Source organism: Podarcis tiliguerta (assembly GCF_965153285.1).
Source record: "Podarcis tiliguerta genome assembly, chromosome: 12".
Lineage (NCBI taxonomy): Eukaryota > Metazoa > Chordata > Lepidosauria > Squamata > Lacertidae > Podarcis > Podarcis tiliguerta.
This window is the reverse complement of record NC_139545.1, coordinates 15,509,303-15,525,231: the sequence shown is the minus strand read 5'-3', so window position 1 is coordinate 15,525,231 and position 15,929 is coordinate 15,509,303. Positions and strand designations below refer to the sequence as shown.

The following is a 15,929-nucleotide window of genomic DNA, read 5'->3' as shown; positions in this document are numbered from 1 at the left end:
CACAGTTAGTGGGCACGGCTTGCAAATATATTGGCGCTCCAGCCCTATCATTAGGCAGTGTGAGGCAACAGGCTCTTGTGCTGCTTATCCCTCAGTGTTCCCCTGCTTGCGACATCCAAGACAGCCCTGTGAGCTCCCTAAGGTAGTCTGCTTTCTTCAGATGCACTGGAGAACGCTCTCCAATTGCTGAAGTAAGAGCACAGAATGGGACATAGGGGTTTATTTTAGGTGTCGCATATAAAGCTTATTATAGTGGATGGATGGCGGCTAACAGATTGAGGTTGAATCCTGACAAGACAGAAGTCATGTTTTGGAAGAGGAGTGGGAGGCGCTGTGGTCTAAACTACCAAGCCTCTTGCTGATCAGAAGTTCGTGGTTCAAATCCGCACTACGGGGTGAGCTCCCGTTGCTCTGTCCCAGCTCCTGCCAACCTAGCAGTTTGAAAGCACACCAGTGCAAGTAGATAAATAGGTACAGCTGCGGCGGGAAGGTAAACGGCATTTCCGCGCGCTCTGGCTTATGTCACGGTGTTCCGTTGTGCCAGAAGCAGTATAGTCATACTGGTCACATGACTCGGAAAGCTGTCTGCGGACAAACGCCAGCTCCCTTGGCCTGAAGCGAGATGAGTGCCGCAACCCCATAGTTGCCTTTGACTGCACTTAACTGTCCAGGGGTCCTTTACCTTTAAACCTTTTTTTTTTTACTGTTTTGGGGGGACCTGGTGAGCAGGTTCTGAATGGCATAACAGGTGCGCAGCCTGGCAGTCATTTTGGACTCACAGCTGTCCATGGAGGCACAGGTCTACCAGCTCCATCTGGTATGCAGGCTGAGACCCTACCTGCCCGTGGACTGCCTTGCCAGAGTTGCATGCTCTGGTTATCTCCCACTTGGACTACTGCAATGTGCTCTGTGTGGGGGTACCTTTGAAGGTGACCTGGAAACTACAACTAATCCAGAATGCGGCTGCTAGACTGGTGACTTGGAGTGGCTGCCGAGAGCATGTAACACCCGTACTGAAAGCCCTACATTGGCTCCCAGTATGTTTCCGAGCACAAAGCAAAGTGCTGGCGCTGACCTTTAACGCCCTAAATGGCCTCGGCCCAGTATACCTGAAGGAGCATCTCCACCCCCATCGTTCAGCCCAGTTACTGACGTCCAACTCCAAGGGCCTTCTGGTGGTTCCCTCCCTGCAAGAAGTGAGGTTACAGGGAACCAGCCAGAGTGGCACCCGCCCTGTGGAACACCCTCCCATCAAGGAAATAAACAACTGTCTGACTTTTAGAAGACATCTGAAGGCAGCCCTGTTCAGGGAAGTTTTTATTGTTTGATGTTTGATTGCTTATTATTATTATTATTATTATTATTATTGTTATTGTTATTGTTGTTATTAATATTCTGTTTGGAGCCACCCAGAGTGGGCGGGGTATTAATAATAATAACAACAACAACAATTATTATTATTATTATTATTATTATTATTATTACAAACGTGAGAACAGAATTTGTCTATCACCCACAGTTCCTGAGTGACCGGTGTATTATATTAGCACTCCTTGTATTGCTCCAATTCCATTTTCTCTATAGCCTTGCTGAGCCCAAAGGGCCTAGACCTTCCTTTTGCGCTATAGAGCTCATTGCTTTTAGGTACCCTACATAGTGAATGTACCATTTCCACAGCACTGAAAAGAATAAAGTGTCAGAATCTTCAGTGGCCGTTTTATGCCTGAAAAGGGGATCAGTTGGGCCTGGCAATTGTGATTAATATTGAATTGTTTTGTGGACAGATGAAAGGGGATATTGGAAGGCATCTAATGAACAGGAAAATCAGCCAAAGTCTTAATAAATAAACACACTTAAAATGGTTCTATGCAATCACATCATATTATGATCAGGGCTGATCTGAAAAGCCCAGTGATTTGATTGGTTTAGGATGATGTCATGGGATTGCAACGATTAAGATTGCTGTGATCCTTTCATTGGTGAAAGGCAATGACGTGTGTAATCTGGAAGTGTATTAAAAAATATGGCTTATGATGTGGTTCTTGGCAACCTCCTCCTTATTTTTGAGGCTGTCCCTATCCGTATTTTTATTTCAATAAGGGCCTTTCTTTTCACTTGAGGCCTGCACCCTTTTGTTTGGGGTTTCTGGGAGGAAATACCTCCAGTCTAGGAACTTCTTTTTGAATTTCTCCAACAGGGCTTTTTTTCTGCCTGTACTTCATTTCATCTTGTTGCTGCACCAAAACGGCTCAATTCGAAAGCACCCGCCGTTTCCCTTACATCGTAAAACACTGCTTTTTCAAATAAGAGACTGTTCTGTTCTCTCCGTTATGAGCGTATTTATTCTACAGGAAACACGTGGTCGACATGACAGGCGTTCTTTCGCATGCGCGACACCACACACGAATACACGAGGAAAATGAGGCACAGTAACGCCACGGCTGTGAAAAAGAGTAGCAGCCCAGCAAACAGGGTGGGGCTCATGGGGGCCAAGATCGTATTGCTCTCTGCCGGAATCATGTTGGTGAGGCTGAGCATGTAGCCTAGCGACCAGGCTATGCTGCTGTTATCGACCTGAAACACAGGAAAAGAACAGCAAATTAGACTCTTCAGATAATAAACCTCAGGGCCATTCTAGAAGATAGAAGATCTGCTTTTCCTATGTACTGGGGGTTGTTGTTTTTTAATATGACCAAAAAAGTTGCTATAAGAAATTAATAGCATATTTTCATACATTTGTAAATAGCAAAACTAGCATGTTGGGTGCATGTAGTAAAAGGCCAGTTCACAAATATCTGTATGTGGAAGCAAATCTTCAGCAGATACAGTGGTACTTCGGGTTAAATACTTAATTCGTTCCGGAGGTCCGTACTTAACCTGAAACTGTTCTTAACCTGAAGCACCACTTTAGCTAATGGGGCCGCCTGCCGCCGCTGTGCCGCCAGAGCACGATTTCTGTTCTCATCCTGAAGCAAAGTTCTTAACCTGAAGCAATATTTCTGGGTTAACGGAGTTTGTAACCTGAAGCGTATGTAACCTGAAGCGTATGTAACCCGAGGTACCACTGTATACAGAGCCAGGGCTTTATCGGCTGTGGCTCCAATCTGGTGGAACGCTCTGTCACAAGAGACTAGGGCCCTGCGGGACTTGACATCTTTCCGCAGGGCCTGCAAGACAGAGCTGTTCCACCAGGCCTTTGGCCAGGTCACAGCCTGACTCCCTCCTTTGGCAATCTTCACAGAACTCTAGTCTAATGGTGGCCATCAATTTGATTTGAATTAATTTTATAATGAAATGATTTAGAATATTGTATTCTTTTATTGTTGTTAGCTGCCCGAGCCCGGCTTCGGCTGGGGAGGGCGGGATATAAATAAAAAATTATTATTATTATTATTATCCCACCTCTTCCCATTCATTGCATCTTTTCATGTTAACTCCATCTGCCTTTGCACACAGACACTGTTCTCAATGCTCTTGCTAAGAAATAAAGGAGTGGACAGATGGCACAAGTGGGACTATCGCCTCTTCATCCAACAATGAACATGTGAAGAGGTTCTGATTCAAACTGAAGATTTTATATGTGACATGAGAGGGTGCTTGCACCTGAATCTTATTGCTGTATAATGTTACATGCTCAGCCTGAGACTCTGAACTAGCTCAAAGCTGAAGCTCAGACTGTCTGAAAGGTCAGTATGCCAAGTAATAAAATACTTTGGTTAATAATGTTTAAAACAAACAAAATAATGTCAAGCAAGGATTTCCAAAACATGCTCTCCTTTGCCAAAAATAATAATATGAGTATTTACAGAGCAACGATGCTCCTAGGATTGCCAGAATATAGCATCATGAGCCCCCCCTTGCCACTTTTTTTTAACAATGCCAAGATATGTTGTAGTAATTTCTGGTGATAATATTTTGCTTCTGTAATCTGTTGCAAAATGCAGAGTAAAATTATTTTTTGCTGAATTTCTCCTATGTACTGTGTTGCTTCTTTCGTCGGATCTTCACACATAGCGGTATTTCTGCAGGAGGGATGTGTTATGTACTAAAGTTCTCACCCTGGGCCAGCAGGGGGATACTGTAGATAGTTATGCAAATAAGGGATCGAAAGTGACATTCAGTGATTGGATAGTTTTAGAAAATTGTTACAGTTACATTGTACTGGAGCTCTATATAAGCAGGCTGGCTGAACCCTTCAGTTCAGTTCTGTCCTGGCCTGTGAATAAACAAGAGCTGTTTGAAGAATCGCTGTGTCGTCTGATATGTTCACCCACAACTTAACAGGATGAGCAGTATCTTTTGTGCAGGGAGGCAGGGATTACTTGGCTAGCAGGAGCATAGGTATTTGATGCTTTCCAAAAGAAAGCAGAATAGACGTTTTAGTCCAGATTGGCCCACTTCAAATGTATGGCGAAATCATGGTTTCCCTTTGCAACAGGTTCATGGGCTTTGTGCAGCCGCCTCCACTGTTCCCTCTGCCCAATTTAAAAAAAAAGACCATTTTTAAAATTAAATTTAATTTGCTGACTACTCACATATGATCCCTACCAGTGCTTTCTTCCTCTTTTTTCGTTTTTAATAGAAAAAAAGTGCCAGCACTCGCCAGGAAGTCCTTACGGCAAGCACCACACTTTTAACATTTGAAAAAAGGTGCCAGCACTGTGTACCCTGAAGTACCTCCAGAAAAAAGTACTGATCCCTAGGGCAATGCCAAAAGTTTTGGTATCCCCCATTTGTCCATTAATATGCACTCAAGGGTAAAGGTAAAGGGACCCCTGACCATTAGGTCCAGCCGTGACCAACTCTGGGGTTGCGGCGCTCATCTCGCTTTATTGGGCGAGGGAGCCGGCGTTTGTCCACAGACTGCTTCTGGGTCATGTGGCCAGCATGACTAAGCCACTTCTGGCGAACCAAAGCAGTGCACGGAAACGCCGTTTACCTTCCCGCCGGAGTGGTACCTATTTATCTACTTGCGTTTTGACGTGCTTTCAAACTGCTAGGTTGGCAGGAACTGGGACCGAGCAACGGGAGCTCACCCCGTCGCGGAGATCCGAAGTGCTGACCTTCTGATCGGCAAGTTCTAGGCTCTGTGGTTTAACCCACAGCGCCACCCGCATCCCAATATACACTCATATACACAAAGAAATATACACACGGGTATATTTACTGACCACTCCCAAGGGTCCCCTGCACTGATGCCACACCACACCTTTCGACGTGCAACCCATGAAGGGTTGGCCAAGGGTCAAGGCATCCCTCTACCTGAATAAAAAACCTTAGCCACCTCCTCAAAAAACCTCAATCTGCCATCTGACAAAGTCCTGGAGGAGCGTCATAGCTCAGTGGTAGAGCAGAGGGTCCCTAGCATCTCTGAATAGGACTGAGAGAGACCCCTGACTCATATCCTGGAGCGTCTCTGCCAGTCAGTCTAAGCAATCCTAAACTAAGCAGACAGATGCTCGGACTCTGTAAGCCAGCTTCCGACGTCCCTAGTTCCTGGAAAAGTTTTACACATTACAGTGGTACCTCGGGTTACATACGCTTCAGGTTACATACGCTTCAGGTTACACACTCCGCTAAACCCAGAAATAGTGCTTCAGGTTAAGAACTTTGCTTCAGAAGGAGAACAAAAATCGTGCTCCGGCGGCGCGGCGGCAGCAGGAGGCCCCATTAGCTAAAGTGGTGCTTCAGGTTAAGAACACTTTCAGGTTAAGAACGGACCTCTGGAACGAATTAAGTACGTAACCCGAGGTGCCACTGTACTCTATTCCCGACTTAAGAACGGAAAGCGAAATACCAGGGGACAACGAAAGAGGTTCAAAGACTCCCTCAAGGCAAATCTTAAAAAATGCAGTATAGACACCGACAACTGGGACATTACCAAAGTTGTTGTGGACTTTGAAGATGCTCAGACTCAGGCTGCAAGGGAGAAACATGCTAAGAGGAAGGCACGCTTGGCAAACCCTCACTGTGATCAACTCCCGTCTGAAAACCTATGTCCCCACTGTGGAAGGATGTGTGGATCCAGAATTGGCCTCCACAGTCACTTACAGACTCACTGTTAAGACCGTGCTCATGGAAGACAACCTTACTCGGCTATAAGTGATCGCCAAAGAAGAAATGGCTAGAGCAATTCTGTTCACAATAAAGTCAACTGTGTCCCAATTTTATTCTCAATTTTTGCAATGGTTAAGAAACATCTATTGACAAAGGCTCTGAGTCCCTAACTTTGTTTTAATCTTTCAAGACTTCCACCCCTAAGACATCCACCCTAAGACTTCCAAAGTCTTAATCTTTCAAGACTTCCACTATCTTTTGAGGGGGGGGGGGTGAGGGATGGGAATTAAACTTACTTCCTTCTGAAAGCGAATCTGTGGCCAAGTCTCTGCACTGAACTTATATCCATGTATAAGCAGGTGATAGATGTAGTTAGCTGAAAAGCAGTAAGATTTTGCGTAGATTTCATCAAATTTAGGTATCATGTACGGAAGCTGAAAAACAAAAACAGTTACTCAAAACCAAATCAACATTAATATTTATTTCATTGGGGAAATTTCTACTCTGGCCTTCCGTTGTAATCAAGGTCATTAGGGCAGGTAAAGAAATGGTACTCTGAAAATCCAAGGTAAGACTCTTGGTGTACGGTAATTAGCTCTGAATAAGGGAAAGAAACACGGCAAGGAAACCATATGAATGTGGAGATCTGCCTGCAACCAATCGTGCCAACTTGTTTTGAAGTGATATATATTACCGTATTTTTTGCTCTATAGGGCACACTTTTTCCCTTCCAAAAATTAAGGGGAAATGTGTGTGCATCCTATGGAGCGAATGCAGGCTCCTTGGCTTCAGCGATAGCAATGCAAAGCCTCCGAAGCGCAGAGAGAGCGCTCCCACCACACTCCGGAGGCTACGCATTGCTTTCGCTGAAGCCTGGAGAGCAAGAGGGGTCGGTGCGCACCGACCCCTCTCGCTCTCCAGGCTTCAGGGATAGCCGCCTGAAGCCTTCAGAGTGCAGCAGGAACTCGTGCTGTGCTCTGAAGGCTTCGGGTTCCTTTTGCTGAAGCCGGGAGAGCAAGACTTCAGCAGAGAGGGAGAGCTGCGCAGCGCCCCTTCAGCTAAGCAGGAGGAGAAGTGGAAGGGGCTCTGTTTCTCCTACCGCTTCACTGAAGGGGCATTGAGCAGAGAGGAGGAGATTTTTTCCCCTTGTTCTCCCCCTCTAAAACAAGGTGCATCCTATGGTCGGGTGCATCCTATAGAGCGAAAAATACAGTATATTTCTAGAGGATACCTGTTAAGACATCTGCTAGAGAACAGTATTTTGGTTTTCGTTATTTGTATAGAACTGAGTATGAGAATAATAGAATCCTAGTATTAGAAGGGACACTAGTCCAACCCCCTCCAACGCAGGAATATTAGATTTTTGTTTTACCATTCTAACAATAAAAATAAAAAGCATGATCCAGCAACAGTTAAACACTGTTTAATTTGGCTAGATAATTTGGCTAGATAATTGCCAGCATTAGGAACATGCTTCTGTTGTCAAGTTTCAGAGTCTGAATCTAAATTTTATGAAAAGCAAGACATATTTACTTGGAAGTCTCATGTTAAATAGAGGAAATTATTCACAGGAAAGTGTGCGTTGGAATGCAGCCTAAATAAATTTTGTCCTGACATTTTTTTCCCCCTTAAGCATTTCGATGAATGAGAGTGTTTAGTTTTGCACAGGTATAGCAAACTTTTGTCAACAGTTCCCTTCTACGAGTTCAGAAGATTGATACAGACCTGATTCCAATTCTGTGAACATAATGTCCACATGCTTGAATTAAAATCAGCCAGTGAAAATTCTCCAGTTAAATTCAGAGCATTGACTGTGTAGTAAAATCCAGAAAAGGCCTATGGATTAAGGCAGGTAAAAGTTAGATCTCAACTGTGGTTTTATTTTTATTTATTTTTATTTACTATTTTACAGAAACAGGACAGAAACGAAGCGGGATAAAAACTGTAAACACACAAACGTGTATGTCTAGAAACATGATTCTAAACAATAGTTCAACAAATTTCCTTTAGAGCGGAACATGGGAAGCAACAAATCGGGCTATTATCCTGCATGTTATTCCAGAAATTTCTTGATAAGACCCCTCTTCCAATGAACATTTATTTTATTGAAAACTCCTTATTTAACTCTTATCTGGGGAATCAATATTATCTACGTTCTCTCCCCTGTTCATCCAATAATAGCAATCAACTTTTCAACTTATCTATTTTTCAACTTATCTCTTAATCATACATAACATGATTATTTGGGGGAATTCAGATAAGCGATATCCTGTAATTTCTTGAATAGTTTCCAAAACAGTTGTGGTTCTAATTGTAAAGAAATGCTGACTACAAAACTACACATACTTGCACACATACACAGACGACCAGCACAATAAGCACCAGGCAAATGAAACGTACCACAAAGTTCCCTTTAACCTTTGGCTGATAGACGCCATTAAACGAACAGTCTTCCTTCCCCCTGCAACTTGCGAAATCAAATAACTTGGATACGGCTTCCCTGCAGAGAGCTGGATCTCCACTTCCAGTGACATTTACGAGCTGGTCTGGGTTGTCGTTCTCTGGCCTTAGAAATGCCGTGCAGAGGCTGCCGTACAAGTATTTCGTGGTTAAAACAGTTTTATAATTCCGAGGATAGCATGGATTATGGATCCTGGATTTATCACCTGAATTCTGGCAGTTGACAAACAACAAACAAACAAGGAGGTTTTAAACAGGAGGGATAATTTTACAGGGAACGTCACTAAAATAGGCTGTATGCTTTGCATTTTTCCCTGACCAACATGCATCCATAAAGAGAGGCAGCTTTGCAGTAGAAAAAACTCCCCCAATGCTTCTCTGAATTCCACCTTTCTGAAGTTGCTTTGGCTTAATAAAAACCACTGGGTTTTTGTTACATCAGCTTTTGACTTCCTCTGTTTACTTGTCTCTCCATCTTCCCCTGTGGCCAGTAACTCGGACTGACAAACTTAGATTGTCAATCGCCTTTTTTTCTTTTTCTTTTTTTGTGTTGTCTTAAAAAAGTTCAACCATTCCTAAAATGACTTTTGGGCACGTCCTGCTTTTTACTTTTTGGAAGAAGACTGCTGATTGAATCTCCACTGCTCCAGGCTTTTTGTTATGAGAAAATGGCAAACAAGCCATGCAAACTGTTATGTACTGAAGTTCTCACCTTGGGCCAGCGGGGCGATACTGTAGATAGTTATGCAAATGAAGGATCGAAAGTGACGTTCAGTGATTGGATAGTTTTAGCAGGGGGATACTGTAGCTAGTTATGCAAATGAAGGATCAAAAGTGACGTTCAGTGATTGGATAGTTTTAGAAAGTTGCTACAGTAGCGTTGTACTGGAGCTCTATATAAGCAGGCTGACTGAGCCCTTCAGTTCAGTTCTGTTCTGGCCTCTGAATAAAGAAGAGCTGTTTGAAGAATCGCTGTGTCGTCTGATATGTTCACCCACAACTTAACACAAACTGTTTGCTCCACTACTGAACTCTGTACCCTTCTCTGCATTCAAGAAGCAGACCGTCCTAGCAGATTCCCTCAGCCATACCTGTAGTATCGATGCCAGCAGTTTTTTCTCTGCTTCATCTCTCCCGTAACACTGGTAGCTGTGCGTGTACACGCTGTATTCATAGCCGTACAGCTGCACTGGCAGCGTGCTGTTGGTCGTGTCACCGGTCTCATCGGGGATGAACGATATTTGGGTGGAGGCCCCTCCTAAATCGAGGGCACCTGTGGTCTCTGCTCCGTGGGGATGGACCCAAGCCCTCCAAAGGTTTCTCTGGAAAGGAAGAAGGTAGATTTTGTTATGTACTGAAGTTCTCACCCTGGGCCAGCAGGGGGATACTGTAGATAGTTATGCAAATGAAGGGTCGAAAGTGACGTTCAGTGATTGGATAGTTTTAGAAAGTTGTTACAGTAACAAGGTACTGGAGCTCTATATAAGCAGGCTGACTGAGGCCTTCAGTTCAGTTCTGTTCCAGCTTACAAATAAAGAGCTGCTTGGAAGAATTGCTGTGTCGTCTGATATGTTTGCCCACATTTAACAGATTTGACATCCTGGGCCACCATGGGGCTCTGCTCTCCTGTCTAAACTTCCCTTCTGAGCTTACAGGGCATCACAAAACTGTGCTGAGAACGATGCGGAAAGCGCTCCCCAGATCGCCTGTGGGAACCGTATAAATCAGAATATTCTTCCAAATAATGAAGCCAAAGAAGTAGCAAGACGCTGTCACAACGAGAGTGTGGAATAGTATAGTTCACCCTACGTACATTTGATCAGGGTGGTTGGGGCGCCACCAGTTTCACTTTGGAAAATATGCCAACCAGGCCTGTATCGCGAGCCAAATGCGTAGGCAAAGATGTTCAGCCTGTGCAGTCAGCAGCACAATACTGAAACCAACAGGTTCCAGGTTTGAGGGGGCATTGGGCAAAGTGTTCCCCACAGTCTGTGGCCCCTGGCAGGCTTAAAGGTAAAGGTAATGGCACCCCTGCCCATAGGGGCCAGTCTTGACAGACTCTAGGGTTGTGCGCCCATCTCACTCAAAGAGGCCGGGGGGCCAGCGCTGTCCGAAGACACGTCCGGGTCACGTGGCCAGCGTGACATCGCTGCTCTGGCGAGCCAGAGCCGCACACGGAAACGCCGTTTACCTTCCCGCTAGTAAGCGGTCCCTATTTATTTACTTGCACCCGAGAGTGCTTTCAAACTGCTAGGTTGGCAGGCGCTGGGACTGAACAACGGGAGCGCATCCCGCCGCGGGGATTCGAACCGCCGACCTTTCGATCGGCAAGCCCTAGGCACTGAGGCTTTAACCCACAGCGCCACCCGCGTCCAGTTCCAGGTTTGAGGGGGCATTGGGCAAAATGTTCCCCACAGTCTGTGGGCCCTGGCAGGCTTACCTGGCCATAAAACAATGAACAGGGGTGGTGGTACAATGACTACTGCAATCAACAGGAGATAATATCACCAAGGAAACTGGTGATGAAAGCAAACAATAAACGTCCATAGAAATGGCAAAAGCAGTTTCTTTCCCAAATAGGTTTTATCTTAAACAATTGCAAACGCAGTAAATGATGAGTTCACTTATGATATACCAGTGGTTCAGTGCTCATTTCTTCTCTTTCCAAAATAGGTTTTATCTTGAGCAATTGGAAACACAGTAAATAAAGAGTCCACTTGTGGTTCAGTGCTTGGATGTCGTTCCAGTAATCAGAAGTTTCATTGCTAAAGAATCCTCTGACATTTGGACGCGAGTGGCACTGTGGTCTAAACCACCGAGTCTCTTGGACTTGCCGATCAGAAGGTCAGCGGTTTGAATCCACGCAACGGGGTGAGCTCCCGTTGCCAGGGGCGTAGGAAGGGGACCAGTGGGGGTGGTGTGCCCCAGGTGTCATCCCGGGGGGGGGGGGTGACAAAATCCTCCCAGGGCGGATCACCCCCACACCGATAGAACCCCCCGGTGGATTGCCGCAGCAGCAATCAGCCCCCTCTGGGGGGACCACCCCCACATCGATCATCACCCCGGCAGACCGTCGCTGTGCCGATCGGACAAACGCCAGCTTCCTCGGCCTGAAAGTGAGATTAGCGCTGCAACCCCATAGTCACCTTTGACTGGACTTAACACTCCAGGGGTCCTTTACCTTTTCCTTTTTACCTCTGACACCGTCCTCTTTCTCTGCTCCTCCTGATGGAAACATGCAGATGGAGCCAAATACAGTGGTACCTCGGGTTACATACACTTCAGGTTACAGACTCCGCTAACCCAGAAATAATACCTTGGGTTAAGAACTTTGCTTCAGGATGAGAACAGAAATCGTGCTCCAGCGGCGCAACGGAGCAGGAGGCCCCAAGAACAGCTTCAGATTAAGAACAGACCTCTGGAATTAATTAAGTTCTTAACCCGAGGTACCACTGTATACCCCTGCTTTAAGTCGTGGGCATACTGTTTCCTCTTGTGTATTATTTACTACAAAGCTCGATGACTAAGCTCTTTATCGACAAAACGTTGGATTATGAGCACTGAACCACTACTATATCACAAGTGGACTCTTCATTAACTGCGTTTGCAATTGTTCAAGATAAAATAGTTGCCCAGGCTTCCATGGCATCAGTGGCACCGCTCTGAGCAGCCCCGGGTGGCTAGGTCTAGCTGTCCTTTTGATTTCCCACAATGCCCAGAGCAACACTACATCAGGTGCATTGCAGGAAAGTTGGCTAGATATGGCTGTCTGGCACTGCTCAATGCCAGGCCAGAAAAATAATGCCACCCCTCAAATCAGCGGACATCATCAGTAGCCTTTGTCAGGCCACTAGTACCGTGACAACGTGGCCAGCTGAAATCAGCACTCCTGTCAACAGAGCTCCTTATTCTGTGCACAGGAAAAGAGTTCCCTGTGGGATTTTGTCAAAGAGCTGTGAAAGCAAAGGGCCTGCCGTACATAGGGACAGGGCTACTGTGCCATCGTTTCCTCTGTTCCCGGTTTGGTGTTTTAGCACCAAAGGATAAAAGGAAGATTGTTCCGCTGGAAGAACTGGGGGAACCTGGGAAGGGCATGGTTTAGGAGGACATCGAGCATGGAATGTAAACCACAAAGTTGCGTCTGCAAGTCTGATCAGGGTGTCTTAGAGTGGTGACGACTGTTGTAATGTGCTTGGCTTATTCTGGAGTGAGGATTGCCTACAATTTAAAACTTCTGTGAAATTTACAGGGGTTTCCTTTGCCCTGGGCAAGCTACCTTTGAAGGTGACTCAGAAACTGCAACTAATCCAGAACGTGGCAGCTAGAGACTTTGTGACTGGGAGCGGCCACAGCGGCCGTATAACACTGGTCCTGAAAGACCTACACTGGCCCCCAGTTTGTTTCCGAGCACAATTCAAGGTGTTGGCGCTGACCTTTAAAGCCCTAAACCAGGAGTCAGCAACCTGCAGCCCATGAGCCACAAGTGGCTCGCAGGGGTCATTTAAACGGCCCACGAGCAGCCCCCGAACCGAGCCACCCACTCGGCGAGTCCCCACACACTGCACTGGCACAGCGCAGAGCGGGGACTCGCTTCCACAGCACCAGAAATCATGTCTGAGCAGACACAGATGCCGAAATTCGCGCCTGCGCAGACACGATCCAGCCCACGGAGCGATTTCCATGGGAGTGAAGCAGCCCAGGTGAGGTAAACCTTGCTGACCCCTGCCCTAAATGGTCTCGGCCCTGTATACCTGAAGGAACGTCTCCACCCCCACTGAGGTCCAGCTCTGAGGGCCTTCTGGTGGTTCCCTTACTGCGATAAGCGAAGTTACAGGAAACCAGGTAGAGGGCCTTCTCGGCAGTGGCACCCTCTGTGTGTTCCACACAGTGGCATCCTCCCATCAGACGCCAAACAGATAAACAACTTTACAACTTTCTGAAGACATCTGAAGGCAGCTCTGTATAGGGAAGTTTTTAGTGTTTTATGTTTTCTTATGCTATTACAGTGGTGCCCCGCAAGACGAAATTAATTCGTTCTGCGAGTTTTTTCGTTCTACGAGTTTTTTCGTCTTGCAAAGCACCAGTGCGTATTGACGGTTTCCCATAGGAATGCATTGGCGGTTTTTTAAAAAAAGGCGCAAAACGTTTCGTCTTGCGAAGCAAGCCCATAGGGAAATCCGTCTTGCGAAGCACCTCAGAAAGCGGACAACTCTTTCGTCTTGCGAGTTTTTCGTCTTCCGAGGCATTCGTCTTGCAGGGCACCACTGTATTATTATTATTATTATTATTATTATTATTATTATTATTATTAATACCCCACTCATCTGGCTGGGTTTCCCCAGTCACGCTGGGCGGCTTCCAGCAAAATAGAAAAAAAATAATAAAATGTCAAATGTTTAAAACTTCCTGACAGTCTGCGTGCAGGTAGGGTCTCAGCCGGCGTGCCAGATGGAATTTATAGACAGCTGCCCTGGGCACAGAATTGACCTGTGCCTCCATGGACAGCTGTGAGTCCAAAATGACTCCCAGGCTGTGCACCTAGTCCTTCAGTGGCACAGTTACCCCGTTCAGAACCAAGGAGTCCCTAGACCTGCCCACCCCCTGTTCCCCCAAAACAGTATTTCTGTCTATATTTGTTGGAAGCTGCCCAGAGTGGCTGGGGCAACCGAGCCAGGTGGGCAAGGTACAAATAATAAAATTATTATTATTATTATTATTATTATTATTATTATTAAACTTTAAATGGGTGTTGTTGTTTTAAGAACACGACTCAATGTCATCCCCTTATATGATGTTTTAGGCGTTTAACAGGAGAGACCAGTTTGCTAGGTAAAACAGAAGACTAATTCAAGGCAGGAACCTTTGCTATAAAGATAATCTTAGTACTACAACCACAGTTTTAGGTGGTTGTATATTTATATATGCCTACATCGTACCACAATCTTCCCTTGCCTGGGGGTTATGCTAATCTCAGCGTACATCCGTTCAAACACTAGCAGCTCATCAAAGAATAGTATGCAATAAAACATGCAGATTTTTCCACGCACCTCCAAGAAATTGCCCATTAAATAGTTGGCTGTTATCCATCCGTACACCCCTTCCTCTTGCCCGGTTATGATTTGAGTGCCCCTAAATTCAAAGGGCAGGGCTGCGAAGTACTTTTGAATGCTCCGAAGGACTTCATGGGCCGCTGATTCATTTTGCAACCTAAGCGAGTCACAAGAATACAAATTGCTGAGTGGCCGAAAGGAGACATTCACCCTTTGTTGTCTGCCAAAACTAGTGACTAGATTTGGCAAGTCAAGGGTTGATTCATACCTGCATGTACATCACTTAATTTTTCAACACTGGATGGTCCAGGGAAATGTGTGGACTGCTTTCATGGGAAAATACAGTATCCAAAATAATAGCAGGGGATATGAATGTTCTACTTGTAGTGATCACTTTGTGCTGGCTGGTCCACACATCGATAGTCAATGCTCTGGTTTGCACATTACAGTAAAGGTAAAGGTAAAGGGACCTCTGGCCATTAGGTCCAGTCGTGGCCGACTCTGGGGTTGCAGTGCTCATCTTGCTTTACTGGCCGAGGGAGCCGGCATACAGCTTCCGGGTCATGTGGCCGTCACGACTAAGCCGCTTCTGGCGAACTAGAGCAGCGCACAGAAACACCATTTACCTTCCCGCCGGAGTGGTACCTATTTATCTACTTGCACTTTGACGTGCTTTTGAACTGCTAGGTTGGCAGGAGCAGGGACCGAGCAACGGGAGCTCACCCCGTCACGGGGATTCGAACCGCCAACCTTCTGATCGGCAAGTCCTAGGCTCTGTGGTTTAACCCACAGCGGTAGTTAATGACTTACCATGAATGTGCATATCTGGGCTGTGAGTCCCCTTGCCACTCACGCAGAGAGAAAACAAACCATGAATTCTGGTTTAGCTGAACAACACATCATCAGTTGTTTTGCCCCCCCCCCAAAAGAAGTCCCACAGTCAGTATGCCGAAAAACTAACCATGGCTATAGATTGGGGTTTGTTGGGAGCATCTAAGTTCTGGTTTATGAATCCTCGTTTATATGTGATGCTAACCAAAGATCATGGTTTGTTTTCTTTTCTATTATTATTATTATTATTATTATTATTATTATTATTATCCCCACCACCGAGACCACAGAGAGGACTGTGTGTCATGAGGGGCAGAGCCTCCATCTCTGAGGTTGTCCCCCCCTCAATCTCCAGGTTGCAGATTCTACCATTCTGCTTGTCTCAGTCATGGTCTCCTGAACTCGGGCCCCCAGCTGTTTTGGGACTACAGTTCCCATCATCTCTTGCTAGCTAGGGATGATGGGAGTTGTAGTCCGAAAACAGGGAAACCCTGGTCTAAGTAACGAACATCAGCATAGCCTGAATTGTGC

At 45.8% G+C, this 15,929-nt stretch overlaps 1 protein-coding gene across 1 annotated transcript in view; it reads right to left on the bottom strand.

The window, feature by feature from the left end:
• Positions 1 to 2,314: 2,314 nt before the first annotated feature.
• Positions 2,315 to 15,929, bottom strand: part of LOC310660476 (ectonucleoside triphosphate diphosphohydrolase 3-like) — a 29,998-nt gene continuing 16,383 nt past the window's right edge. Inside the window, 6 exon segments of the mRNA XM_083405279.1 lie at positions 2,315 to 2,574; positions 6,354 to 6,491; positions 7,783 to 7,893; positions 8,458 to 8,730; positions 9,609 to 9,839; positions 14,565 to 14,724. Of these exon segments, the coding sequence (XP_083261405.1) occupies positions 2,341 to 2,574; positions 6,354 to 6,491; positions 7,783 to 7,893; positions 8,458 to 8,730; positions 9,609 to 9,839; positions 14,565 to 14,724 (1,147 nt within the window). The 3' untranslated portion in view covers positions 2,315 to 2,340.